This window comes from Corythoichthys intestinalis, chromosome 3 (genome assembly GCF_030265065.1).
Source record: "Corythoichthys intestinalis isolate RoL2023-P3 chromosome 3, ASM3026506v1, whole genome shotgun sequence".
NCBI classification, from domain to species: domain Eukaryota; kingdom Metazoa; phylum Chordata; class Actinopteri; order Syngnathiformes; family Syngnathidae; genus Corythoichthys; species Corythoichthys intestinalis.
In genome coordinates, this window is record NC_080397.1 from 66,514,416 (window position 1) to 66,542,403 (window position 27,988).

The following is a 27,988-nucleotide window of genomic DNA, read 5'->3' on the forward strand; positions in this document are numbered from 1 at the left end:
ACACAAATATGAATGGGATCAGAGGATTTGTTCTATATATTTTACGAACGATAATTTATACATGTGTCCAGTCTTGTATCCAATGCGTGACATTTTTTTATTATAAAAGAGTACTCACTCTGGCCATTTCGAGCTTGGCTGCTCTCCTCCTTTGCTTAGCTTTAGCCTCCTTTGCCACTCATCGTCCTCTTTCTTGATATCTCAGGACATTTAGGTAGCTGCGCGTGTATGGTCGGCACCGCATCTCCTTTGAGGAGCAATCTTTTAGCAAAATCCGATTTCACTTGTCCATAGTTCGAGAAGCTTTCAGGTGGAAAATGCGCACCACAGAAAAGCGTGCCGGAGGCTGTGTCTAGAAAATTAGCCCTCTTTGCACGAAGGAACTTTACCCATCGTCTGCATAGTCCAGCTTTTTTTTTCGTGTTCGGGAAGTCATGGATACTATATTCTAGGGTTGTTCCGATCATGTTTTTTTGCTCCCGATCCGATCCCGATCGTTTTAGTTTGAGTATCTGCCGATCCCGATATTTCCCGATCCGATTGCTTTTTTTGGCTCCCGATTCAATTCCGATCATTCCCGATAATTTTTCCCGATCATATACATTTTGGCAATGCATTAAGAAAAAAATGAATAAAACTCGGACGAATATATACATTCAACATACAGTACATAAGTACTCTATTTGTTTATTATGACAATAAATCCTCAAGATGGCATTTACATTATTAACATTCTTTCTGTGAGAGGGATCCAAGGATAGAAATACTTGGGACTTTGTGTATTGTGACTAAATACTGCCATCTAGTGTATTTGTTGAGCTTTCAGTTCAGATACTGCAGCATGCCCCAAGGCATGATGGGAAAGTGGAACCATGATGGGAAAGTGGAACCATGACTGTGAGTCATCGTAAGAATGGATATACTATCTCTGCTTGGAAGACAAGTTATGGTGTAAAGACAATGATTTATTGCAGCCTTGTTTCACAAAATCTTCCCATGATAGTCCTAATCATGGGGTGGACTTATGCAAAACTATAATCAAATGAAGGGAGATGTCAAAGGCAGGCAAATATCATATTACTCAATTGTTGCTGACCTTTAACTCTCTACGTAGGTAAAATGGCGGCACAACAGATTTAGTATGACAATGAATGAAAGGGTCATACATCGCAAATAAGAATAGCTTAAATACTTTAATGTGATTCATTTATAAATCATGTAAATACCGCCCTCTTCAGGATATTTACGAAAACCCAATGCAAAGCCTACACTAAAGACTGGATGACAGTAACATATTATTTCTGTAACATTAAAAACAATTAGAAAACGATTAATTAAAATATTTGTATATTATAAAATGGCATGGCCGACATGTTTTTGCCGATTCCGATACTTTGGAAAGTACGTGATCGGACCCGATCGATCGGGAGGCCGATCGGGGCATCTCTACTATATTCCGATAAATAACTATTAGTACACCACATAGCACAGCAGTTTTGAACCATTTTTGAGATGTTTTCGTCAAACAAACCCCAACGCTACTCTCTCGTCGTCAAAAAACAATGGCACCTGGCTCCGACTCGACTGTCAATCACTTGTCGTGACGTCGCCACCGCATTCGGCTGTTTCCGGAACACTTTCGGGAATGTTCGTCATTTTCAATCTATTTTCGATAATTGCTCATTAATGTGATTGATTTTTTTGTTAACTTTATCAATATTTGTTATCTTGGCACATAACGGTTCTATTGATGTCTCACACCCCCTTTGCCGCTACATACCCTTTAAAAGCAGCTAAAAGCTGGGGGGGTGGTGGGGCATCAATAATCAATTTGTTGCCTCTGAATCGTAATCGAATCGTTAGGTGCCCCAAGATTCCCACCTCTATTAACCATGGTGGCAAAATGTTCTCTAGTACCTAGCTGTGACCTCGGCGGCCTCGCCCTCATTGTCCTTGTCTTCATCTTTCTTCTCGCCCATCTGTAGCGGCTGCGAGATGATGTCATCGGTGAAAGAACCAAAGTAGGATTTGATGTACTGAGGAGAAGGCATCGTCCACTCTCGGTTCTAGAACCCAAAGAAAGGTTTTACTATTTTTTTTGTCGAACAACGTGGACGTTAATATCAAAAGCACAGCACACACCTTATATTCGTCTAGGGCCTTATTTCCCATAGGGGGCGTCTTGCTCTCCTCGTTCAGCTCGTCCTCCGGGATAGACGGAGCGATGCGATCTGACAGAAGTAACGCAACAACCGTTAACATACCTGTCAAGTTGTACGGTTTCGGCGTAATTTGTTCAAGTGAGCACTGATTTTTAAATGTGTACACCATACATTAAAAATCTGTACGTTTTTCTTGCATTCCGTTTTTCTTTCTCCGGATTTCAGCAGCGAGACAATGTGCGTTACTATGCGTTACTACGTTGGTTGAAAGACGTGAGAAAAGTCATACACGGAGAGAGAGGAGAGTGTTTGATGTATGTTTGATGTTTGATGTGTTTGCTGTAGCAAACACGATGCTAGTTCAGATGGCTCCAATAGTTCCTGACTGTAGCCGACAGCCTACAATCTACGCCTACATATCACATGCATATAGAACTACATGTGAAATGACAGACTCGGCGGCGTTAGTTCTCAGGAAGGCTCTGTTGTAGTGAACCTTCCTAGCGAACTTTTTATCTAAATACTCCTAAATTGGCAAAATCTTGACTAGAATCTTTCTTTAAATGATGAAACCGTTTTAAAACTTTCACATGTCGAAAGTAGACAGAAGGGAACTAATGCAAAAACGGGAGCAATTTTAACAACTTTTACAGTTTATTCACAACATTAAAGACTTCCAACCATAGGAAAGGTTACTGTGTTTTTTGAAAAAATGAGGAGGAAAAAAAAAAAAAAAAAGAAACATAACACCAGTTACTTTGCCAAGTAACCAATTACTCTTACATTCAGGTAACTGAGTTACTAACAATTACTTTTTGGGAGAAGTCATTTGCAACTGTAATTAATTACTTTTTAAAAGTAAGATTAACAACACTGGTCATGAAGATGGAAGTCTGCAGAATGAGAAGTGACGAAAGCGGAGATTTTATTTTGCCATTTTGTTGCCGAACACAATTTACCTGCAACTATTGCTGATCACTTCTCACAATTAGCAAAAGAAATGTTCCCTGACTCAAAGATGGCATCGGTAGGTTAATTTTATCAATTGACCTTTTTAATTTATAATTGGACACACTAACGCAGTGTTTTTTCCAACCAGTGTGCCGTGAGAGATCGTAAGGTGTGCCGCGAGAAATTATCTAATGTCGCATTTATATATAGCGGAAAACACAGACAAGACTGAAAAAGCTGTTTCTGCTCTTGCACTCCTCTTTAAAAGAAACTGCTTGATTTTAATCCAAAACAACCGTTGTGTTTGATAGAACAATATGTCTATATGCTGCCATAGCAGATTCATGGCGCATTAAGCCCCCGAACTATTTTTAATTTGTCCGTTTTACCCTGAAAACCCCCGTTTACAGACGTCGCGCAACCGCTTTTGTTTCAACCTAGCCATAAAAAGGTAAGTAATTATATTTATTATTCAAAATGTCTGTCTTTTTTAGTTTAGAATCATTCATTGATGTCTAATATTTAGTTTAAAAAAAGAAAACGACTTTAAAAAATTATTCACTCACATATTTTAAACTTTTAAACAAATTACGTCACAATGAAAAATTTGACGTCTGTAAAAAAGCCACGGATATGTACCTCATAACTATCGCTTAAGTGTTTTTTTTTTTTTTGATGCTGTCGCAATTTCCCCGATATGTTAGATGATCCTAACCTTCCAAGCGAACCTAATTAACCTTTTATCTAAAACATTCCTAAATCAGAAAAATCTTGACTTGAATCCATCTTCAATACAGTTTTAAAACTTTCACATGTCAAAAGTAGACAGAAGGGAAATTATGGAATAACGGGAGCAATTTTAACAACTTTAACAAGGCAAGGCAAATTTATTTATATAGCACAATTCAACACAAGGCAATTCAAAGTGCTTTACATCACATGAAGATCATAAAAATCACATTTAAATCAACACAACGTAAAAACCAAGACAAAAGATCGCATTTAATCACAGAATAAAAATAAATAAATAAAAATAAAACAAAAATGAAAATAAAACAAAAACTACTACTACTAATAATAATTGAAATCAGCAATGGAGATAAGCACAAGAGGAATAGAAAGCAGGTAGATTGAAATATATAGCCAGTTATGGATATGCAGTGCTAAACAAAAGTGTTTTTAGCCCTGATTTAAAAGAGCTAACAGTTTGAGCATACTTCAGACGTTCGGGTAACTTTTCCAGAGGTGAGGAGCATAATAACTAAATGCTGCCTCACCCTGCTTGGTTCTTGTTCTTGGAACATGCAGAAGACCGGTTCCAGACGACCTTAGGGGTCTAGATGTCTAATAGGAATCGAACAAGTCAAGCATGTATTTTGGTCCAAGGCCATTAAGTGTTTCGTAAACGAGCAGTAGTATTTTATAGTCTATCCTTTGACTCACTGGAAGCCAGTGTAGCGATTTCAAAACCGGTATAATGTGGTCCAGCTTCCTTGTATTTGTAAGGACTCTGGCTGCAGCATTCTGTACTAGCTGCAGCTTCCTGACTGATTTAAAAAAAAAAAAAAAATTTAATCAAGACCTGTAAATATACCGTTGCAATAGTCCAATCTGCTGAAAATGAATGCATGCATAAGTTTTTCCATGTCTTGTTGAGTCAGAATCCCCTTAATTCTGGTTATATTTTTTAGGTGGTAATAAGCGGATTTAGTGACGGACTTTAGATGGCTATCAAATTTTAGGTCTGAATCAATAATTACGCCAAGGTTTCTGACTTGATTTGTAGCTGTAAGTGACATTGTGCTAAGTTGGCTGCTTATCTTTGACCTTTCCTTTTTTGGCCCAAAAATGATCACCTCTGTCTTCTCCACACTTAACTGGAGAAAATTCTGGCACATCCATTCATTGATTTGATGAATGCATTTACTCAGGGAGACTAAGGGACTATAATCATGTGGGGACACAGAAATGTACAGTTGTGTGTCATCTGCATAGGCGTGATAAGAGATGTCATACTGTTCCATTATCTGAGCTAACGGAAGCATATAGATGTTAAATAAGAGTGGTCCAAGAATTAACTCTTGAGGGACTCCACACGTGAATTTGGTTCGTTCTGACTGATAAGTTTCCGATTGACACAAAGAAATCCCTATCATGTAAATAGGATGTGAACCACTGAAGAATAGTGTCAGTAAGCCCTACCCACTGTTCCAATCTGCTGAGTAGTATGTTGTGATCAACCGTGTCAAATGCGGCGCTGAGATCCAATAGTAGCAGAACAGATGATTTGCCTGCATCGGTATTCCGACGAATATCATTTAGGACTTTGATAAGCACGGTCTCAGTGCTGTGTTGTGGCCGAAATCCAGACTGAAATGAGTTAAAAAGATTTGTTTTGCATCATAAAAGTCTGGATCTGTTCGAACACAACTCTTTCGATAATTTTCGATAACAGTTGATTCGAAAAAATAAATTAATTGAATTTAGTTTAAAGCTGATGATACAGAAGGGGGACTTGAGTATTTTATTGACTGTTTTAAAATATTAACTTGATACTGAAATAGTAGTTTATTTAAACCTGAGAGGCTTTTAAAACAATTTTTATCACTAATGCACGAAACATTAAAAGCATCTAATAGCTTGGGGGGGTTTGTGGGATTTTCCACTGAGGTTGTTTGTGTGTTTTGCTTTTTTGAGACAGTTTACAATATTATTTGCACGTTTTACTGACTGACTATGCCATTTCTGTTTGTTATTTATCATGTTTTGTGTTTGTCACTGAACAAACAGGTCAGTTTCTTGTTACCAACCACTGTGTGTTATTCAAACTCAACGAATTCCGCTGGCTAGTTGTTATCAAGAGTACTAAAACCCTTTTCAACAAGAGTCTGACAACTAATTAAGGAGGCTAAATAACTTTTAAACTTTAAAGCATGCTCAGATTGGCCGGTATCAGTATCGGCCAGTATCGGTATCAGATCGGAAGTGCAAAACAATATCAGTATCGGATCGGAAGTGCAAAAACCTGGATCGGGACATCCCTTTTTTAAATCAATTCTAAAATGGACCGGAAGCCAGTGGAGCGATGATAGCAAGGGGGTAATATGTTCATGTCTAGGTGTACTGTACCTGTTAAAAATCGAGCAGCAGCATTTTGAACAAGTTGGAGACGAGAAATCTAGGACTTGGGAAGACCAACATAAAGCGTGAATTGCTTTTTCAAGGTCGTCGCGAGTAAGAAAAGGCTTCACTTTGGCCAAGAGACGGAGCTGGAAAAAACAGATTTTTAACATGCGTCTTAAAAAAGGACAGGGCCGTTCCTGACCAGTAGTTTGGTTCCCTAGGCAACACATTTGCTGGCAACCCCCCCCCCCCTTTTTTTTTTTTTTTTACCACATATACAGGACTGTCTCAGATAATTAGAATATTGTGATAAAGTTCTTTACTTTCTGTAATGCAATTAAAAAAACAAAAATGTCATACATTCTGGATTCATTACACATCAACTGAACTATTTCAAGCCTTTTATTATTTTAATATTGCTGATTTTGGCTTACAGCTTAAGAAACCTCAAAAATCCTATATCAAAAAATTAGAATACTTCCTCAGACCAAGTAAAAAAATAATTTTATAACAGCAAAACTAAATCAAACATTTGAAAATGTCCATTGATGCACTCAGTACTTGGTTGGGAATCCTTTTGCACGGATTACTGCATCAATCCGGCGTGGCATGGAGGCAATCAGCCTGTGGCATTGCTGAGGTGTTATTGATGCCCAGGATGCTTCGATAGCGGCCTTCAGCTCATTTGCATTTGTAGGTCTGGTGTCTTTCATCTTCTTCTTAACTATACCCCACAAATTCTCGATGGGGTTCAGGTCAGGGGAATTAGCAGGCCAATCAAGGACAGTGATGCCATGGTCAGTGCACCAGTTACTGGTGGTTTTGGCACTGTGGGCAGGTGCCAGATCATGCTGGAAAATGAAATCCTCATCTCCATAGAGCTTTTCAGCAGATGGAAGCATGTAGTGCTCTAAAATCTCGTGGTACACAGTTGCATTTACTCTGGACTTGATGAAACACAGTGGACCAACACCAGTAGCTGACATGGCTCCCCAAACCATTGCTGACTGTGGGAACTTCACACTGGATTTCAAGCAACTTGGATTTTGTTCCTCTCCAGCCTTTCTCCAGACTCTGGCGCCTTGACTTCCAAATGAAATGCAACCTGTGAACAGCCTGCTCTTTGAGAAATTTCTTTTTGTGTCTTACCCTCCTGATGGAGGGTATCAATGATGGTCCTCTGGACAGCAGTCAGATCAGCAGTCTTCCCCATACTTGTGATTTAGTTTACTGAACCAAGCTGAGTGTTTTTAAGGCTCAGGAAACCCTCGCAGGTGTTTCGAGTTAATTACAGTAGATGATTCAGGTGATTAGTTGAATAGCCTACTTGTATACTTTTTCATGATATTCTAATATTTTGAGATAGGATTTTTGAGTTTTCTTAAGCTGTAAGCCAAATTCAGCAATATTAAAATAATAAAAGGCTTGAAATAGTTCAGTTGATGTGTAATGAATCCAGAATGTATGACATTTTTGTTTTTTTAATTGCATTACAGAAAGTAAAGAACTTTATCACAATATTCTAATTATCTGAGACAGTCCTGTATTTAAACACTCACACTGAAAAAGCACATTATCTCTTTGTAACTGTATTATATTATAAAACACAACGAACAAGTGCAGAAATTAAAAGAAAAATGCTGGAACAACTATTCAAAAACACCAATAAAAACACTTCAAAAATGAATGCATTAAATAAATTACAATTGTTATTACAATATGATTAACACCCGCCCACACGAACCTATATAAAGAAACACAGAACACTTTAAAATGAATTTTTTTTTTTTTTTTTTTCACCTTGACCTATAACCTTACTCAGCTTGTCTTTACTGATGTAAAAGCATCTATTGCACTTTCAAATGACAGTTGTTTTGGAAGGTGCACTTCTTTCCTGGACTTGGTGGGCTTGGACTTGGTGCTGATGTGGATACGTTCGCTGTAAAAGATGGCCCAGGATGTACAGAGATAGAAGGAAAATATTTCAGAAGAGCATTTACAAAGAGAAGAAAGTGGAATGTTACATTATATTAGTCAAATAGTTGTTGATTGTGAAACTAGCATGACATAACCATAATAGCGCCTAAATTCTGGCAGCCTACTGTACCTGTCTATTGGATCTGGCCACTATCTTTGATAGGCGTAGTTAAAAGAAAATAAATTCTTGAAGCACAGCAACTACACAGGACTATCCAATAATTTAATTTTTGATTTAATATATGATAGCAAAAAATAATAATAATAAATTGAATATGTTTTTACTTGAACTTGATCGCCATTTTAATTAATTAATGACACATTTAATAACAAATGTTTGCATTTAAATCCGTGGCACTTTTAGTCCCCCATACCGCAGAACTTTTAAATTATTAATTGCATATTTAATGGTGTATTTATTTAATTACCCTTGGCACTTTTAGGCAAGGCAAATTTATTTGAAAAGCGCAATTTGACACAAGGTAAAAGTGGTTCACATCACATGAAAATAAGCAAGACAATTTTAGTCTCCTATACACTTTGTCCAAATTTGTCTAAAATTGGAGGGGGAGTAAATTTAACTGAAACTAATCCACAGCTGGCTGAATACAGAAAATATTTCTAAAACAACAGCCTAGCTAATGATACAGTATAATTTAGCTTATGCACTAAGTCATATAAACTCTATGTAAATAACCGCTAGCTTGCAGTTGCGCCAAGTCTTCGTGCTTATGCTGTTGAAAACAATCACAACAAACCTGTTTTTCTTCACGTCTTTGCTCTCTTCTTTCTTTTTCTTTTGACTCGGAGGGCTTCTTTTCATGAAGTTGACTTGTCACCGTAACGTCGCTCAATTGCAAAGGCTAAAAACAGCCCCTTCAGGTAGCTCTCTGGTCTGCTGGGTGGTGAGAGAGACTAGGGTCTGTGGTGAAATTATCGCATCACAGGAAAAAGTGAAACGAGCAGAAGGCACACTAGAAAATGATTTCATTATTATTTAAGGACTTATTATGAACGGTTTTGTTGTTTTATTTGTTTTATTGCTTTGTATAATTATTTGAATACTCCTTTCATCAAATAGTATTTGAATATTTTTCTTGATGCTTTGGACGCTGGTGTGCACTTAGGCGGTTGCTTAGCTCGCCTTATGAGCGGCACGGGTCTGAAAAAGGGAGCCAGAGCGCCAGAGTTGGGCTCAAGGGCATTTAACATACAAGGTGTGCCAAAAGCAATATATTCAGTTTTGCTTTCGTTAAGATGTCAAACGTTTTGTGCTAGCCACTGCTTCACATCGGATATGCACTCCATTAATTTAGTGAGAGCAGTTTGTTCGTTGGGTCTCTGGGGGAGATACAGCTGCAGATCATCAGCATAAAAATGGAAAGATATATTATGTTTTTTTATAATTGATCCTAATAGAGCCTTGTGGCACCCCACAAGACAGAGAGGTTTGTGAGGAGGAAAATTCCCCAATCATTGCCGAGAAGATCCCAGGTACGATTTAAACCACTGTAGAGCATTACCACGGATACCTATAAAGTGTTCTAAACGAGATACAAGGACTGTGTGGTCAACTGTATCAAATGCTGCTGTGAGGTCTAGTCAAACAAGGATTGCTGGGTTTCCATTATCTACAGAAAGGGCAATGTCGTTGTGCACTTTTAACAGTGCTATGTCTGGACCTGAAGCCTGATTGGAACTTGTCAAGGGTGGAGTTTGCCTCTAAAAATGTTTGCAATTGAATTAAAACAACTTTTTCTAGAACTTTAGAAAGGAAAGACAAATGGGAGACGGGTCTAAAATTGGACAGCACAGAGGAGTCGAGATTTTTTTTCGTAAGAAGGAGTCTGACAACAGCCTGTTTGAAGGCAGCTGGGACAGAACCGGAACTGAGAGATAAAAAGTTACTTAGGTTCGCTAGGAAAGTTCACTGCTACAGAGCCTTTCTGAGAAGTCTACTGCTTTAAAGAGCATACGACATGAGAGAAAAAGTCTTAAATGGCATTATCATATGAATTAGAATCATATTTTGAGACGATTCGACTATATACAACAATTTAGCAAAGCGCAGATGACGAGAAATTAGTCTTTTAATCTGCTGGTTAGCCACGCCTACCATTATAGGGCTTTAGCGTCCCCAACAGGTGGATGACGTCAGCGGTAGACTGGGCTCATCGTTTTTACTATTCAGCCCATTGAGGGGGAATTATTCAGAACGAGGAAAACACGACGAAGAGAGACGCAAAATGTCATTGTTTCAGTCTCTCTACTCCAATATTTTTACAGGATATTGTTTTAATCCAAGTATTTTTCCCCAATAGCTATATAAATGACTTGAGAAGGACCAGTCAGCCCGTCAAGGGGGAACTATTCACAACGAGGAAACGCGACGAAGAGAGCTGCAAAATGTCATTGTTTCTGTCTCTTTACATCAACATTTTTACAGGATATTCTTTTTATCAAAGTATTTTCCCCAATTGCTAAATACATGGCATGGTCATGACAAATAAAAGTCTTGTGCTAAATGGAACATGAAATAATAAAAATGCATTTATTCAGGACGACATGGCAAAATTACTCCATAATGGTCAAAACTGTCGACTTCACCTTTACTGTCGCATCTCCCGAACGATATTTTATGAGACCTAAATCGGACATATGTCATTCCCCTTCCCCGGCTTCGGAGAATGTAAACAAACCAAAAGGCGTGACAGCTAGCCGACATGCTAACCGAACCGAGTGATGTTTCAAAGTCTTGGAAGCGGAAAATCACACATAAATAGCCTGGATTATTTGATATGACGACTGGGTTGTCAATTGTCTTTGCGGATCGGCAAACCGCACGGCGGAGAGCAATTTACAGTTCGTTCCCCGGAGGAGGGCGGCTGCAGTTGTTGTGGAGCTAACGTGCTGCTAATGTGCACGAGGAGAGCTTTTTACATGCCTATCAATGATCAAACGTAAGTAGTCCTTTATTTAAAGAAAGTTTGTAGTGTTTACTTTGTAATAGCTGTATTAATATTTGACATAATACTAAACAAGATGTTTACTCACTTCCTCCTAAGTCCAATGCTCCCACTGTAGTCGGGCTTGTTTTGGACAATATCCACGGTGAATGGGAACCTTTTGAAACTCCAAAAAGGCGCATACACCTCTCCCTCATACAGAATGATTTTTCTGCAGCCGTTTGGCTGGCGTGATGCGAAAAATAAACATATTAATCCACAAAATCAGCTGAATCCTTCGTCCTCATACACAACAGTACACTGTAGCGTGAAGAGGACGTCTTCTACCATACACGTCACAGCGCCCTCCTCCTCAATGCAAGACCGAAGCCGGAAGTCACTCATTTTGATGGCGCGGGATTCAAAAAACTAAATAAATATAGCGATCGCTTCCACACACATCCAAGCGATCCATATCATTCAGGAGCATAAAATACCGCGTGACGTGTATTATGAAATAAACACGCTTTTTCGTGTCACATGCACTTTAAGATGTTGGCTGTTTACTAACGCCGCCGAGTCTGTCATTTCGCATGTAGTCCTATATGCATGTGATATGTAGGCGTAGATTGTAGGCTGTCGGCTACAGTCAGAAAATATTGGAGTCATCTAGCCTAGCATCGCGTTTGCTACAGCGTCACAACAAACACTCTTTTCCCTCAGTGTCTCTCACTTTTCTCACGTCATCCAACCAACCTAGTAACGCATAGTAAGGCTCATTATCTCGTTGCAGAAACGGTGACAAAATCCGAACGGAGAAAAAAACGTAATGCACGAAAAACGTCCAGATTTTGAACGTAGGGCGTACACATTTAAAAATCAGTGCTCACTTGTACAAATTACGCCGAAACCGTACAACTTGACAGGTATGGGCCGATGATTTGTTCTCATCAGCAAAACAGCCAGAAGGATTTGCTGACTGTCCAAGTGAAACTTTTTTTAAAGGACCGATTTCTGAAGAGGTCAGTTTACGCACAGAGTTAATCACATGATAATAATAATAATATAATAATAATTTAACACCCCCCCCCCACACACACACACACACACACAATTCACGTAGGTCACCCTTTTTGACTTCAAAACGGCGAATTTCACCAAAAGGTGAAACATTTTGAAGCCATTAATTTAGTGTCAGGACCGATCAAGGTTTGACTAGTTTTACTCACCTTCCAGGCATTCTTTCTTATCGTCCAGTCTTCTATTAGCCTCGTAAAGCTTCAAGAAAGCTGCGTAGTTGTGTGGGTCGAGCATTAGTACCCGTGATCTGTCTCGCGACACTTCAGTCCATTTCCTCTATAGTAAAAGGCAACCGTTGGTAACAGAAAAGTTTCCCATATGCAGCAGAGTCACAAGAAAGCGCTCTTTGCTAATTTAGGAGAGTATGTGCCAACCTGCTTCTCATAAGCCTCCGCTCGGTTGCGATAGAACACCGACAGGTAGCTCTTCTGTTCAGTGGGGCAGAGTTCAATGGCCTCTGTGTAACACTGGATGGCGTTCTCATACTTGGCCGCCTTAAAGTATTTGTTGCCTTTTTGATTTGCCTCTCGGGCACGTTCAAAACGACCCTAAAAAGGGGAGAAAGATGTCTATTAGGCCAGTGTTTTTCAGCCGGTGTGCCGCGGCAGTGCCGTGAGAGATCGTCAAGTGTGCCGTGAGAAATGATCCAATCGGTCTTTGTCAGTTGATGTAACGCTTGCAACAGCTGCAGCACATTTTATACGGCTATGGTCGTCTCGTTTGAAAGTGCGGAAGTTTAGGTTTACTCTCGTTTTTACTAGGGCTGTCAAACGATTCAAATTTTTAGTCGAGTTAATCACAGCTTAAAAATTAACTAATCGTATTTAATCGCAATTCAAACCATCTATAAAATATGCCATATTTTTCTGTAAATTATTGTTGGAATGGAAATATAAGACACAAGACGGACATATACATTCAACATACTGTACATAAGTACTCTATTTGTTTATTATAACAATAAATCAACAAAATGGCATTAACATTAACATTCTGTTAAAGCGATCCATGGATAGAAAGACTTGTAGTTCTTAAAAGATAAATGTTAGTACAAATTATAGAAATTTTATTTTAAAACCCCTCTTAATGTTTTCGTTTTAATAAAATTTGTAAACATTTTTAATCAAAAAAGAAACTAGTAGCTTGCCATTGTTGATGTCAATAATTACACAATTCTCACCTTAAAAGCAGTCGCACCAAAGCGCCAGCAGAGGGAGACAAAAAAAACAAGTAACAAGTGGCCATGACACTGTTCTCTCATTTTAATCTGGGCATCTGCGTTAATTGTAGAGGTGTGCAAAATTTCCGATTCTTAGATTATTCGCGATCCGGCTGTGGAAGATTCGAGAACGATTCACAAACATCCAAATTCCGATTATTGAAATATGCGAAGTAAAGCAGAAGTACAACACACTGAGCGGCCCGTGCGGTCTTCGGGAGCGAGAGTAGCTAAACATCATGCTTCTCATTACCCGGCCCCTCGGGTAACGCCAATGCTCAACTCTCGGCTCTAGCTCAACTCATGCCACGAGATTAAAAAAACAACAACATACCTGACTGCTGCCGAAAAGCTGCTACAAAGTACATCCACATTATGTTGCGGTAGATATCATTTATATACGACTAGATGTAATATAGATTCAGTAGCGTTAGCAGCACATCTACAAAAAGTTAGATGCGGGCGTTAGTAAACGGCTGCCATTTTAAAGCAGTACACTTCCCTGCAAGGCTGTTGTAGCGAACCTTCCAAGCGAACCTAATTAACTTTTTATCTAAAATACTCCTAAATCGGTAAAATATAGACTTGAATCTATCTTTAAAATAATTTTAAAACTTTCACATGTCGAAAGTAGACAAAAGAGAAATTATGGAATAACAGGAGCAATTTTAACAACTTTAACGGTTGATTCACAACATTAAATTAATTGAAAGTAGTTTAAAGCTGCTGATACAGAATGGGGACTGGAGTTTTTTATGTACTGTTATTTTTGTATATTTGTTTACTGCTATATGTTAACTTGATACTGAAATAGTAGTTTGGTTCAGCCTGAGAGTATTTTTGAACAATTTTGGAACTAATGTACAAAACATTAAAAAAAAAAAAAAAAAAAAAGGAGGGGGGTGCATCAATAATCGTTTTATAATCGAATCGGAGCCTCTGAATCGTAATCGTAATCGAATCGTTAGGTGCCCAAAGATTCCCAGCTCTAGTTAATTGCGTCAAATATTTTAACGTGATTAATTTAAAAAATGACCGCCCGTTAACGCGCTAATTTTGGACACCCTTATTTTTACTTGAAGTCAATCAACCAAGTAAAACGTGAGATAATGACATTTAAGTTTTATTGTCCACTCAAATCAACATTAAAACGCTGCATTGATTGTTTGTTTAGGTCCATATTCCCATCATTTCTTGTCCTTTTCCAAAACCGAAACATATCCAAGGATACACTTCTGACGTCACAATGGAAGCAGACAATGCGACAATTATAAATATGGCGGAAAACACTCAGGTGACTTGAAGTTGCGCTCTGAGACCCCCAATTTGGCCAACTTTCAAAATTGTCCGATATACATGTGTGATACATCATTGGAAAACTTGAAATCTCAATTTTCTGGGGGAAGAAAAAACTTTGAACAGGAGGGCAAAACAAACACAAGAAAAAAAAAAAAACATTTTTAAACAGCAAAACCCTAACTGGACGCGAGAGCACGCGAGAGCAGAATTAAAGACGCCACGATTTTAACGAGATATTAATAATAATATTAATACATTTATTTCTAGAGCGCTTTTCAGACCACACAAAGACGCTTCACAAAAGACATGGAATCACAGTACGATCAGGGGTCGCGTTAACCGAATATTTTCCGTCGTTTACAGTTTTTTTAAAACGGTGACGGAAAAAAATGAAGTCCATCCGTCATTTTGACAGGTTGCAATTGACACCCCAGACCACAGGGTGGCAAGTGAGCATATTAAGTAGCTATTGTCTCTCTTGATGCATGACGTCGTTGGCCTTACTCGGAAAAATATCAAGGCAACTGAGTGTTTGCCTGGCACGGCCAGACTGTTCTCCCTGTATTTTTCAAACAGAGAGAAAAGTCTGGGACACAGCCTCTCGAGTAGGTACAAAATCAATCGACAAATCAGATTTGTTTATTTGCGTGACGTGCTCTTCAAGAGTAACGTCACTCTTGCGCGTCGAAAGTCGTCTCTACATCAACACGGATGGCGACGGGAAAGCCGAGAATATGTTCCAATCCGCGGTATTCAGTTTTAAATGAGCTAAAACACATCGACACGAGTCATTGACAACAGTCTGTCTCGCGCTAGCCATGTTGAATAAACTCCGTTGTCCTCGTATGTTTACTTCCGCGCGCAAGTCCCTCGTCCTGCCCTCGTTGCTTTGTATGGAGTTAGATTTTAACTCCATAGCTTTGCTAACGGCACGTCTGCCCGTCGCTGATTGGTGCACTCCGCTGTCTGTTTGCCTCTTGTTAAGCTTGTTCGGACGGAATATTAATTAAAAATGAATGAAAACTAAATACTATTGAATATGTCATTATTATCATTTTAAAAATGTAAGTGACGGGTAAAAATAGATTATGACCGGATTTTTATGACACTGTCAGTCAAAATGACAGACAACGAAAAAGTCTAGCGAAACCTCTGAATACGATATAAAGGTATTAGAAGGATAAAAGATTAAAAGCAAAATAAAGAGAAGTAAAGATATAACAGAGCTAGGGGTTATGGTGGATAAGAAAGAGTGAACAGGCGTGTTGTCAGTCTGGATTTGAAGAGTGATAGGGTAGATATGCTGCGGAGATCAGGGGGTAGGGAATTCCAAGCTGTGGGGCAAACTGACTAAAAGCTCTGGAACCAAAGGTGGAGAGGCGGACACGGGGGACGGAGAGGGGGAGAATAGTGGTAGGGCGAAGTGGACGGGTTGGATTGTTTAAACGGAGTAGATTGCAAAGGTAAGGAGGGGCCAGGCCGTGGAGTGTTTTGAAGGTGATGATGAAGATCTTGTAATTGATTCTTTTTTTGACGGGAAGTCAGTGAAGTTGACGGAGGATGGGGGTGATGTGGTGTGTTGCAGGGGTTCAAGTGATGAGGCCTGCTACTGAGTTCTGGAGGAGCTGGAGTTTCTGGAGGGACTTGTTAGGGAGACCGAAGAGCAGTGAGTTACAATAATCGAGCCGGGAGGCTATTAGATTACAGACCAGGGTGGAAGCGGTATGGCGGGTGAGAGAAGGGAGGAGACGAGAAATGTTGGTATGGTGGAAATAGGCTGATCTGGTGATGCTGTTGATATGTGACCGGAAGGAGAGCGTGCTGTCGAGGATGACACCCAGACTCTTAACCTGAGACGAAGGTAAGATCGGTGCATTGTTGATGATAATAGAGAACTTATGGACATGAGAGAGCATGACGGTGGTTCCAACTAGGAGGACTTATGTTTTGGAGCTATTGAGTAGGAGGAAGTTAGAGGAGAACCAAAAGTTAATGTCATCCAAGCAGAGGGTGAGGGAGGAAGGTGGGAGGGAGGCAGTTGGTTTTGAGGAGATGTAGAGCTGGGTGTCATCCGCGTAATCCGTGAATGTTGTGTTCGCGGAAGATGGAACCGAGGGGGAGAATGTAAATGATAAAGCGAAAAGGCCCCAGGACAGAACCCTGGGGCACGCCAGCGGAGACAGGGAGGGAATTGGATTTATGCAGCCGAATTTGATGAATTGTGTGCGGTTGGACAGGTAGGAAGTGAACCAGGATATTATCGCATACTTACCTTGTTTCGATCGAAAAACTATGTAGCATGTATCACCGAGTGTCAAGACACAGCCGTGAATGGCCACAGCCGGATTTTGGGGTGATTTTATGGGTGAAACACGGTGATTTAACAAGGGTCGCAATGCAGAAATCGCAGACAACGAGTGGTCGAGATTTTCATATTTTTACCCTTTTAAACATTATTTTTCAATTTTTCCTTGTTTGGATCGAATATGTATCATCTAAAATTTTGGGGAAAATGTGACAGCGACAGAAAAAATACAATTAAGCGATAGTTATGAGCAGATTTGTCAATGAGTAACGCGTTACTGTAATCCGATTACTTTCGTTCGGTAACGAGAAATCTAATGCGTTCATTTTTCGAAGCCAGTAATCTGATTAAAGTTTGTTTCCTCAATGTCTGTGCGTTACTATTTTGTTTTTGCCTCATGATGTATGTAGAATAAAGAATACTGTAGTCATGTACAAATAGAATCTGAATAGAAAATATTGCTCTTGAGTTTGACAGTGACATCGGATGTCACGTTTTCTCATCGGGGAAAAAAAACGGGTCACATGTATTACCATGCTATGAGCGCTGTTGGCAGCCAACAAACAACGTAGCCTGGCTATCTCTCAGGATGCTAACAGTGGAAGACATGGGAGAAGGACCACAAACGGCTGCATTTGCTTATTGGACATAAAGCCATGACTTCACATTTACCTCCAATAAACATGACAAAAAATATCTCCGTCCGTCGCAAACTTTGCGCTGGCTCAAAAAGGCAGTCGACTGCTAATAACTCTACATCTAATTGAAGGAACCACTTGGAATTACAGCACACCGCGACAAAAATCGAAACAAAGCCAACAGGTAACGAGACACCCAGCAATTTTAGAGTTTGTAACCAGCCTTTATGTACATTTTATAGTTATACTTTGCAACCATAGGCGGAGTGGACTTTTTGTGTGTGTGTGCGAGTCCAAAGCAAAAGAGCGAGTCCAAAGTTTGGCCACGCCTCATCATTTGTGCGTTTTATATATTTTCACTCCTATTGCAAATTATCACTGAAAATATCAAAACTATGAATGAACATGAGGAATTATGTACATGAAAACAGGTTTTATATTCTACATTCTTCAAAGTATCCACCGTTGAGGTGTCTCCAAACTTTTGGAATATACTGCATGCGTTATGAAATACTTTGTAGTAGGCCTCAACGATATATCGTTTAAACATCGCCATCGCAATGTGTGCGTGCGCAATAGTCCCATCGCAAGGACGTGCGATAGTTTTTATTTTTTTTAATCCACATACGCCCTGCTTTCTGCTCTGCGCACATCCTCACACCCTTCCTCTCCCAGCTCTTTGAACCTCACAGTCACTGCCGCACTTGCTTATTAAAGTGAACGATGCGGGTATCTTTGATCTTGCCAAAGAAGGGGACATCAAAGCGCAGCAGGTGTCAATCATCGTTTAACTTGTTAAACAGTTTCTGCAAGGAAGCCGCTTTGGAATGAATGTGTGTGTGTGGGGGGGGGGGGGGGGCGTTTGAGACTTATAAATTAAATGCCAGAAGTGATCATGAGGAGTTTGTATTTTCTACATGTCCACCAAGAGTCACAGCTAAGGTAGATAAACAGAAGTATTTAATAAAGCCAAGCATTTTTCTACTACAGGACTTTATTCTTGTTGAAAAATGATTTGATTGGACAGTTATGTTTAAAATTGATCATAATTATTATATCTGAAGTCCTTAAAACCATTTATATCCATTTGTGTATATATATATATATATATATATATATATATATATATATATATATATATATATATATATATATATATATATATATATATATGGCGGAAAACACTCAGGTGACTTGAAGTTCCGCTCTGAGACCCCCAATTTGACCAGAATTCAAAATTGCCTGATATGCGCGTGTGATACATCATTGGAAAGCTTAAAATCTCAATTTTCTGGGGGAGGAAAAATTTTGAACAGGCGGGCATTTAAAAAAAAAAAATTTTTTTTTAAACAGCAAAACCCTATCTGGTGGTGAGAACACACGAGAGCAGAATTACAGACACCATGACTTTAACGAGATATTATCGCATACTTATCTTGTTTTGGTCTGAAAACTCCACCTAGCATGTATCACTGAGTGTCAAGACACAGCTGTGAATGGCCAAAGCTGAATTTTTGGGGGATTTTATGTGTGAAAAATGGTAACATAGCAAGGGTCGCGATGCAGAAATCACAGACATCAAGGAGTAGTTGAGATGTTCTTTCTCATATATTTACCCTTTTAAATGTTATTTTTCAATTTGTCTTTGTTTGGATCGATTATTTATCATCTAACGTATTGGAGAAAATGCGATAGTAACAATAAAAATACAATTAAGCGACAGTTATGAGGAAGATATCAGTGACTTTTTTACGGACACCAATTTTTTCATTGTGACGTCATTTTTGTAAAAGTTTAAAATATGCGAGTGAATAATTTTTTTCTAAGTAATTTTTTTTTAATTGAAATATTAGACATCAATTAATGATTCTAAGCTAAAAATGACAGACATTTTGAATAATAAATATGATTACTTAACTTGTTTTCATGGCTGGGTTGTAACAAAAACGGTTGTGCGACATCTGTAAACGGGGGTTTTCAGGGTAAAACGGGCAAATTAAAAATAGTTCGGGACCTTAATGTGCCATGAATCTGCTATGGCCGCATATAGACATATTTTCGTATCAAACACAACAGTTGTTTATGCATAAAATACAGCAGTTTCTTTTAAAGAGGAGTGCAAGAGCAGAAACTGCTTTTTCAGTCTTGTCTGTGTTTTCCGCCATATATACATATATATATATATATATGTATATACACACACACACACATTTTTTAAAATCATACTTTGGGGAAAAAGTGAGAAAAAAAACATGTCTTATATGTATCTCTTTCCAATGCTAAATCTGAATAAAAACATTGAGCACACACACAAAAAAATTAAAATTTGGGGGGCGGGGTGCGCAATTTTGCGGTTTTTCACTTATCGCGGCGGGTTCTGGTCCCCATTAACCGCGAAAAACGAGGGATGCTGTCAAATGCGAAGTTGCGAACTCTCAGGATGCTGACTCTAAAATGACGAGCGGTCAAATGACTTTTGTTAACGCTGCCTTTATTTGGTTAACAAGACTCAGGCACAATACAACACACGCGGGTATGCAAGCTCAAACAACAGCCTAATAGTACAACCGTGTATCGGATTAGCTGCCGTAAATCAAGTGTCGTTATTGCCACAAATGTAAACAAAGCGCTGCATAATGGATACGTGTCAGACAGCGGCTAGTTCGGGTGGCCCATCAGCGGCTGTGACGTCTGCCCATCCGGCGTCAATCAGAGCACGCCACGTTGGGAGTGGAGGCAGCCAGTTGGCTGACGCGGCAATCAGATGACTGACAGTCTCAAAAAAGATAATTAAACGATGAGGGCCGTCGCACCACTCAGAAGTGCAGTGAGCAGCGTGGGTAACGGTTAAATGTAAACATGGAAGCAGGTTGGCCCTCCGGGTGGGGAATTCAAATGAAAAAAGAATATAGATGGAACAACTCTCAGAAAATGTAAATAAGTTGGTTTGATTCAGCGATTGGCTAGAGGATGAGTAGGGAAGAAGACCACATTTATGTGTACACTACACACACTTTGCACAGATTATAAATCATACCTGTTAAGTTGTAGAAATTGCAAATAGGGAGATTTCTGTTTGCCAACCCCTATGACGCGCGTGACAATCGCTAAGACAAAATGCAACCATTTTTTTTCAAGTTCATTTTGGTCACAACATGTGTAAAAATTAACTACACTGTCAAATAACCTCTTTTTGGTGGCATCAGAGATAGTCTTCAACTTGCTCCATGTATTGTCTGGCATCATGTGATACTGCTATGTTGCCTGTGTCATGCCAGTTCTCCTTGTTCCTGTAATCAACATCTAGGATATCCTCAGCTTTCCTGATCACATCCATTTGCACAAATTTGGACATCAGCTTCCTCAGCAGCCTCTTCATCTCATCAACCATCACTCCAATTAGGGTTACGTCAGACTAAATCAGCAAGATTAAAAACATTAATTACATCATCTAGAAAATTAATCATATTTGTTTTTAAAAGTATCTTTGTCATGGCAGTTTTTTAATTGAATTGTAACCTAGAATTGAAACTATATTTTTTGTTTCAGCACAGTAATAATGATATAATGTAATAAAGTGTATAGTATACACTTTAGCTTTAGCATAATAGCGAATCTAAATGATTAAACTTCAAGTAAGTAACGATACGCTTTCTCACTTAAATTCATATATTGTGGGGGTAGGACCGCAGTGGTTTAATATTCCATAATGTTTGATCCACGAAAACACAGAGTAAAGCAGCGACTTCTTCCTCGTCATCGTTCTCCCATCATTAGCTCTAATGCTATTAGCATTAGGCTAGTTAGCTATCGCTGGCAGGTAAGACTTACGGCAATTATGTTGACGAACGTCGTTTTTCCCGAATACTGGAGGCCGACCACGGTCAGCTCCATCTCTTCCTTCCAAAATAAAGACTTGAACCAGTCTAAAAGCCGGTTTATTAGTGCCAGCATCTTGGGAAGTCGGTGGTGCTTCGCCTCTTCCCTCCCTGTCAGAGGGGGAGGGAGGGCAGGGAAGTCGGAGACGGCCAGGCTATTCGTTGTTGGTCACGTTCCGAATCGGGCCGAATGGTATCGTTACAAAACGGTGACAAACAAAAACGTAAAAAAAAAAAAAAAAAAATTGACATTTTTGGAAAATCGGGAGATTTGGCTTTTTAATTGTGAGGCGTGAGCATTAGGGTCAAAATCTGGAGTCTCCCGACCAAATCGTGAAACTTAACAGGTCTGATTTAATAAATAATACTGTTTCAGTTACTGGTCTAAGGCTCTGTTGTGTGTTTGTTTTTGCAGAGAAAAAAAATTTCTTCAACAGAAACAATGTTAATGTTAATGCCATCTTGTGGATTTATTGTTATAATCAACAAATACAGTACTTATGTACAGTATGTTTTAAAGCCGATAATGGCAATTATGACGTCACACCGATAATAGATATTCTAAAAAATTCAACCGATAACGCAATCCGATAATTCTATACTTTATTTAGCCTTCAATTGTGGTGGTGGTGGTGGTGTTATACTTATATAGTGCTTTTTGTGCAACCGACACAGTTTTGTCTAATTCTGGGCCGGCACCCCAACCCCACCTTAAGTTATTTTTGTGCAATTAAGTAATTAATTTGTAAGCATTATGAATATTAATTAATATACAATGATTCGACGTTGGAATTTACTACTTGCTCACATTTGATTTGGAAAAAGTAGCGATAAATTGTATTTTTGCACAGTAACATTTCATCTTTTTTATAATTTAAATTTGTATATATGTATATCTTTTCAATTGAGTTAACGGCTTGACATTATTGGTTATCGGCTGGAAGGAGAAGGTGATTATTGGTTATCGGTATCGGTTGAAAAATGCATTATCGTGCATCACTAGTATGTTGAATGTATATAGCCGTCTTGTGTCTCTTTCCATTCCAAAAATAATTAACAGAAAAATATGGCATATTTTAGAGATGGTTTGAATTGCGATCAATTACGATTAATTAATGTTTAAGCTGTGATTAACTCAATTAAAAATTGTAATCGTTTGACAGCCCTAAATAACCCTTACTTTTCAAGGCTGTGGTCATAAAGTTAATGAGAAACTTGAAACTGTTCAGTGTTGCAACTGTTCAATTTTGCACATCAGATATTTTTTTAAAGAAAAAGTCTTAGCCAAAGTTATTTATTTTTATTTTGTTTTTCAAAATATCAACATTTCAGAATATTGTATTTTCTGTTTTTGAGCAAAATTCTTTGTATAGGCTAATCTTCCTATTGTTGAAAGCACAAAAGTGTGTCATAAACAACTAGCACAATTATATTTTGCAGTTTGTTTTCTTACTGTACTGAAAATGAACCGAACCGTGACCTCAAAACAGAGGTACGTACCGAACCGAGATTTTTGTGTACCGTTACAGCCCTAGTGGCAAGTAGCGCCATCTACTGTCGCAGAGTTTGAAAAAGAAACGAATGAGTCTCGGCCCAAAATCAGATTGTTTTTGTTTTTTTTTGCGTGAGAAATTGGACGTGTGTGCTTGAGAAAACAGGCAATTGCGTGAGAGTTGGCAGCTCTGATTTGAATGAATAGGTTCAAAACGGTTCGTTGAGCATGTTTGGTTGTCAATAAGACATCATATTATAAATTTTGACAAAAATTTGGATTTTTTTGTTGTTGTCTTTTTGGTCCCAAAATGTTGATTTATAATTGGTCAGTGAAGAAAACAACAGTTTGGACATGAAGTTCAAGGTGTCCTGAAAAAAGGAACCAAACCAGGCCATTGCGAACAATTCTTTCTGTGAAATATAAAGGCAACATCAAAGGCGTGGAAAATCAGACAAAACGTGTAGCATTTAGTCCTACCTTGCGGTTCCATAGATACACGGCTGTCACCCCGACTATGGGCGCGCCGAACAGCAGAGCGAGCTGCCAACTGGGGACGCCGGTGCCTGACTGCGGCTCGAATGGCTTGGAGGCAGCCATTATGAGCAACCCTGGTGTGGCTAGCGAGTCAGCAGCACTGGGCCAGTCGTCTTCTGCGCAGCGTATGCCGTGCGGAACTCTGGGATATGAGATGATGGAGGGAGATATGGGACAAAAAGATTTGTTGTCGTGTTTACACATTCATGTTCGTATATAAAATATTTGTGTTCTTATATAAACATTTGTATTCATATTTACGGATTCGTGTTCATAATTAGGCCTTTGTATCTGTAAACACAAAATTCTGACGTCAGATTTTTTGTGGGTATGTAAATACTAGTGTTGCACCGATACCATTTTTTGGTACTACAATAGGTAGGATGTGTCTGAGAACTTTTGTACATGTCCTTACATGATCAAACTTAAAGTAAATATTCCTTTCTTTAAAGAAAGTTTGTAGTGTTTACTTTGGAATCGCCGCATTCGCAGCCATTTTTAACATTACGCGCATGCGCCAAACCGCAAGGTAGCAATTTTTGATGGGTTGCAAAATTTGTCAGAACACCGGACTCACGCAGCGACCGACTGTCTTCTCCGGTTCTCACGTGTCCGCCCGAGAAGTGCCATTTTCGGCTTGGGATCGTCACGACGACCGCCCTCACCTACGGTTCTCCCTCGGCCGCCGAGAATGCGCTTTTTACGGGCCGTTTGCCTTTTGGCTTTGACATTTAATACAGTGGTAGGTGAGGAAAGACCGCTGTTTACTGTGTCTAAAAATGATTATAGCGGACAGCCGGAAGCCAAATCAATTAAGACGCCACTTGAAGACATTAGAACCCAATCTCATTGATAAGCCGCTTGGTTGTTTTTCAGCGAAAACGAGCCGAATATTGCCAATAATTGTCCCGCTTTGTCAGTGTTATATAAGTAAACCAGTGAGCACTGTTAGCATGCTCAGTGGAAAATAACCCCACACCATTGAAAACTGGAGGTGATACTGTGAGCAGTGAGCAGCGAAAATAAAAAGTGTCCTTTTGTCCAAGGACACTTTTTTTTTTTTTCAATTCGGTTTTGTTTTTTCGGTCAAATTTTTTGGCATATTGTCCTCACGAGTTAATGTTTCTAATCAATTAGAATTTGTTATTATTTACTGAGTTTATTTTTCAGTACCAAATGTTAAAAATGTACCTTGAGTCTATTTTTACAGATTGGATGTGAATTTTTTAAATTTTTTTTTAAATTCAGGCAAATTGATGAGCTTTAAAGTGTATGTCAACACCTGGGGAAATGCTAATATTCCATCATTTATCCATAAACGAATGCCTTTTGGATTCATATCATGTCACTTCGTGTAATTACACACATCGCAACACCAAGAAAATGAGAGAAATTTGGGTCAATTTCAAGCTAAAAAGACCCGCCCCCGAGATCCCGGAAATCTGGCAGATTGTGGGCGTGACATCAAAACAAGGAAACAACCGGCTCAGTGCTCTAGTACTGAATGGCGGCGATGATGGCGGACAATTACGTTTCTAGTTGCAGCGACGAATCCGACGTAACGAACATTCTTCTAATGGTGAAGAGGAGAGTTATGAACCTTTTTTTGGTGTTTTGGGTTATCAATTTGAGCCCAAACGAAAGCCAATGCAGCCTAATTAAAGGATCATTGAGGGGAGCAATCACACTGATGAAACCCCGACAACCAGGCCCGGAGTGACTAATCGGGAGCTTCTGGACGATTCCCGATGGGCCGGTCGGCCAGATGGGCCGGTCCGGGTTTTATATATAAAAAGAAAAATTACACAGTTATAATTTTTTTTGTTTGGTATTTATTTATGACAGTGTCAGTGAGTATAACTTACATTCTGTTCCCGCTGTCCCTGTGGGCCGTCTTTAAAAAAAAAAAATATATATATATATATATATATATATATATATATATATTTCCCCCCAAACACATCCTCACGTGTGCAGACGAAAAATACAGCATGCAGCTCCGCCCCCTAATTGTAGTCTGCATTGAGCCAAATTAGCTGCTATCTCGGTGCTCGGATGGATAAAAAGAGCAAGGGTGGCGCTGAAAAAATAAGAATTAAAAAGAGAAAAGCACTCGTTAAAGAATCGGCAAAATGCGCAATAATATCTAATTTTTTTTTAAGCAACGACCTCTCTGCCTCAAACTACAGAGGATTACAACAAAAGTGGTAAGGCCAGATGGCGTATAAAATGCAACTTGCACCGTTTGATACGACAATATGTAATTGTGGAAACTTTGGCTGCTTGTAGCACCTCACAAGGGGTATGTAGCAGCAAGCATTAGCCATAATGAACACACAGGTGCAGAGCTGGAAGGTAGGATTGCCATGTTGTTCAGTGAGTGAAAATTAGAATTAATATAATCAATTACGTGGCATTTTTAAAGTGGAAATGGAAAATGGATAATAGTATCATTAGAAGTTGTTACAACGTGCAATACTTTTTCATATTGTTATGTTGCTATGTTTGTTTTATCTGTAAGCACTCATTTTGTTTATTTATGATGTTGTAGAAAAGGTCTTATTTATTAATTGATTTTTCAAGGGTATCATTTAATATAGTTTTTTTAAATCCATTTTTAAATTTTAATGAGTGGGCCGGTCTGAGGCACAAAATTCCAGGGCCGAAAATGGGTCCCACTCCGGCCCTGCCGACAACAGTTCGTGTGGGAAACACCAAATGGTATGTTTTGCATTTCTTTTTGTGAAGCTGATACACCGTGACCGCAAAATAAAGTAATGTATAGAATAATTATCATTTAATATGCTATCATCGGTTTCGCTCTGCCAACCGACACAAATATGAATGGGATTAGAGCAGGGGTCCCCAACCTTTTTTTCACCACGGACCGGTGTGATTTGGGTCTTTTTTTCACGGACCGGTGTCCCTCTTTTACATTCAGTTGGACTCTCAATGTTATCCAATGGTGCTAAAAACTATTTACATCACAAACATAAATGTGCAACACAGAAATGGCGTAAATTAACGCTTAACGACACGGCGAAGTCGTTAAGTGAGAGGGCTACGTGCAGTTGTTGTGTGCGCCAAACGTAAGTTTATTAACTTACGTTTCTTTCCTTTCTTTAAAGAAAGTTTGTAGTGTTTACTTAGGAATCGCTGCATTCGTGGTCCTTTTTGATGTTACGCGCATGCCAACTTTGTCAGACCACCGGCAATGTGCGACAGAAAAATACAGCAAATATAAAATAGCACTTGTTTTTAGCCCCGTCGTGTTAAGTGCAGGGAAAAAATACAACTCACACGCTGAATCAGTGGGAGGGCTGAGTTTGTTTCGTTGAGACGAGATGGGAGAGTGAGAGAAGCTAGCATCAAGCTAGCGATATTGGAAATTGTAGCACAGTTTTCAGCGCGCTCCAAGCGATGTCGGGATATTCCGAAATGACTTTAATCCAGAACTTCGGTAGAGTTGTGGTCTCAAATGTACGTTTAAGTCGCCGTGATTTGCGATCTCTACAAGCTGATATTCCTGTTCCACAGACATGCTCGAATCACTCGATTTATTCACATAGGGGTCACGAATTCACTCCTTCGCAGTTCGTGGGTCTTTAGTGATTGGGAAGTAGCATAAATTTTGTTTTCTTTGAGGTTGTAGGCACATCTTCTGGCTCCTCAGGTTCCCGTTTCCCTGTAAAATTCCAAAATTAGCCCTCTTTGCACTGACGAACTTTACTCATTGTCTGCGTAGTCCAGCTCGTTTTCTCGCGTTCGGGAACTCATGGGTACTACATTGCGACAAATGGCTATTTGTAAACCACATAGCATGACAGGTTTGAACCATTTTAGCGATTTTTTGATAGAACAGGAACGCAACTCTCTCGTCGATAAACAACGATGGCACCTGCCTCGACCTTTTGTTTCCTTGTTATGACGTCTCCGCCCCATTCGGCTGTTTCCGGAACACTTTCGGAAATGTTCGTCATTTTCGATCTATTTTCGATAATTGCTCATTAATGTGATAGATTTTTTTGTTAACTTTATCAATATTTGTTATCTTGGCACATAACGGTTCTATTGATGTCTCACACCCCCTTTGCGTTTTCATACCCTTTAAAAAAAAACGTAAAAACACAAGGCAAGAAGAGGGATTATTTTCTGACTGGCATGTTTTAAATGCTCAGCTGTAATACAATCGGTACAACCAGCCTTATTGTTTTGTAGTTCAGTAATAGCTTTGTGGATTTCATCCGGGGTTATCACTAAAATCTCACTGAGGTCAACATTATCCGGTATGTATATATCACTTAATACAGTTAAACAGCTCATAGTAGTGCTGTCTCCATAATTCCGCAATGTTGTTCGAGCCACATACTCCGTTAATGTTA

The 27,988-nt window shown here is 39.1% G+C and overlaps 1 protein-coding gene across 2 annotated transcripts in view; it reads right to left on the minus strand.

The window, feature by feature from the left end:
- Positions 1-23,896, minus strand: part of LOC130913652 (mitochondrial import receptor subunit TOM70-like) — a 78,784-nt gene extending 54,888 nt beyond the window's left edge. Inside the window, exons 1-6 of one of the 2 annotated variants that reach the window (XM_057832428.1) lie at positions 23,868-23,896; positions 23,550-23,748; positions 12,613-12,786; positions 12,388-12,514; positions 2,143-2,231; positions 1,918-2,066 (exon numbers count right to left, since the gene is read on the minus strand). In XM_057832428.1, the coding sequence (XP_057688411.1) occupies positions 1,918-2,066; positions 2,143-2,231; positions 12,388-12,514; positions 12,613-12,786; positions 23,550-23,748; positions 23,868-23,881 (752 nt within the window). In that variant the 5' untranslated portion in view covers positions 23,882-23,896. Of the gene's footprint in view, positions 1-1,917; positions 2,067-2,142; positions 2,232-12,387; positions 12,515-12,612; positions 12,787-21,530; positions 21,694-23,549; positions 23,749-23,867 lie in introns of those variants that run through there. The other variant, XM_057832429.1, reaches the window with a different exon arrangement.
- Positions 23,897-27,988: the final 4,092 nt, after the last annotated feature.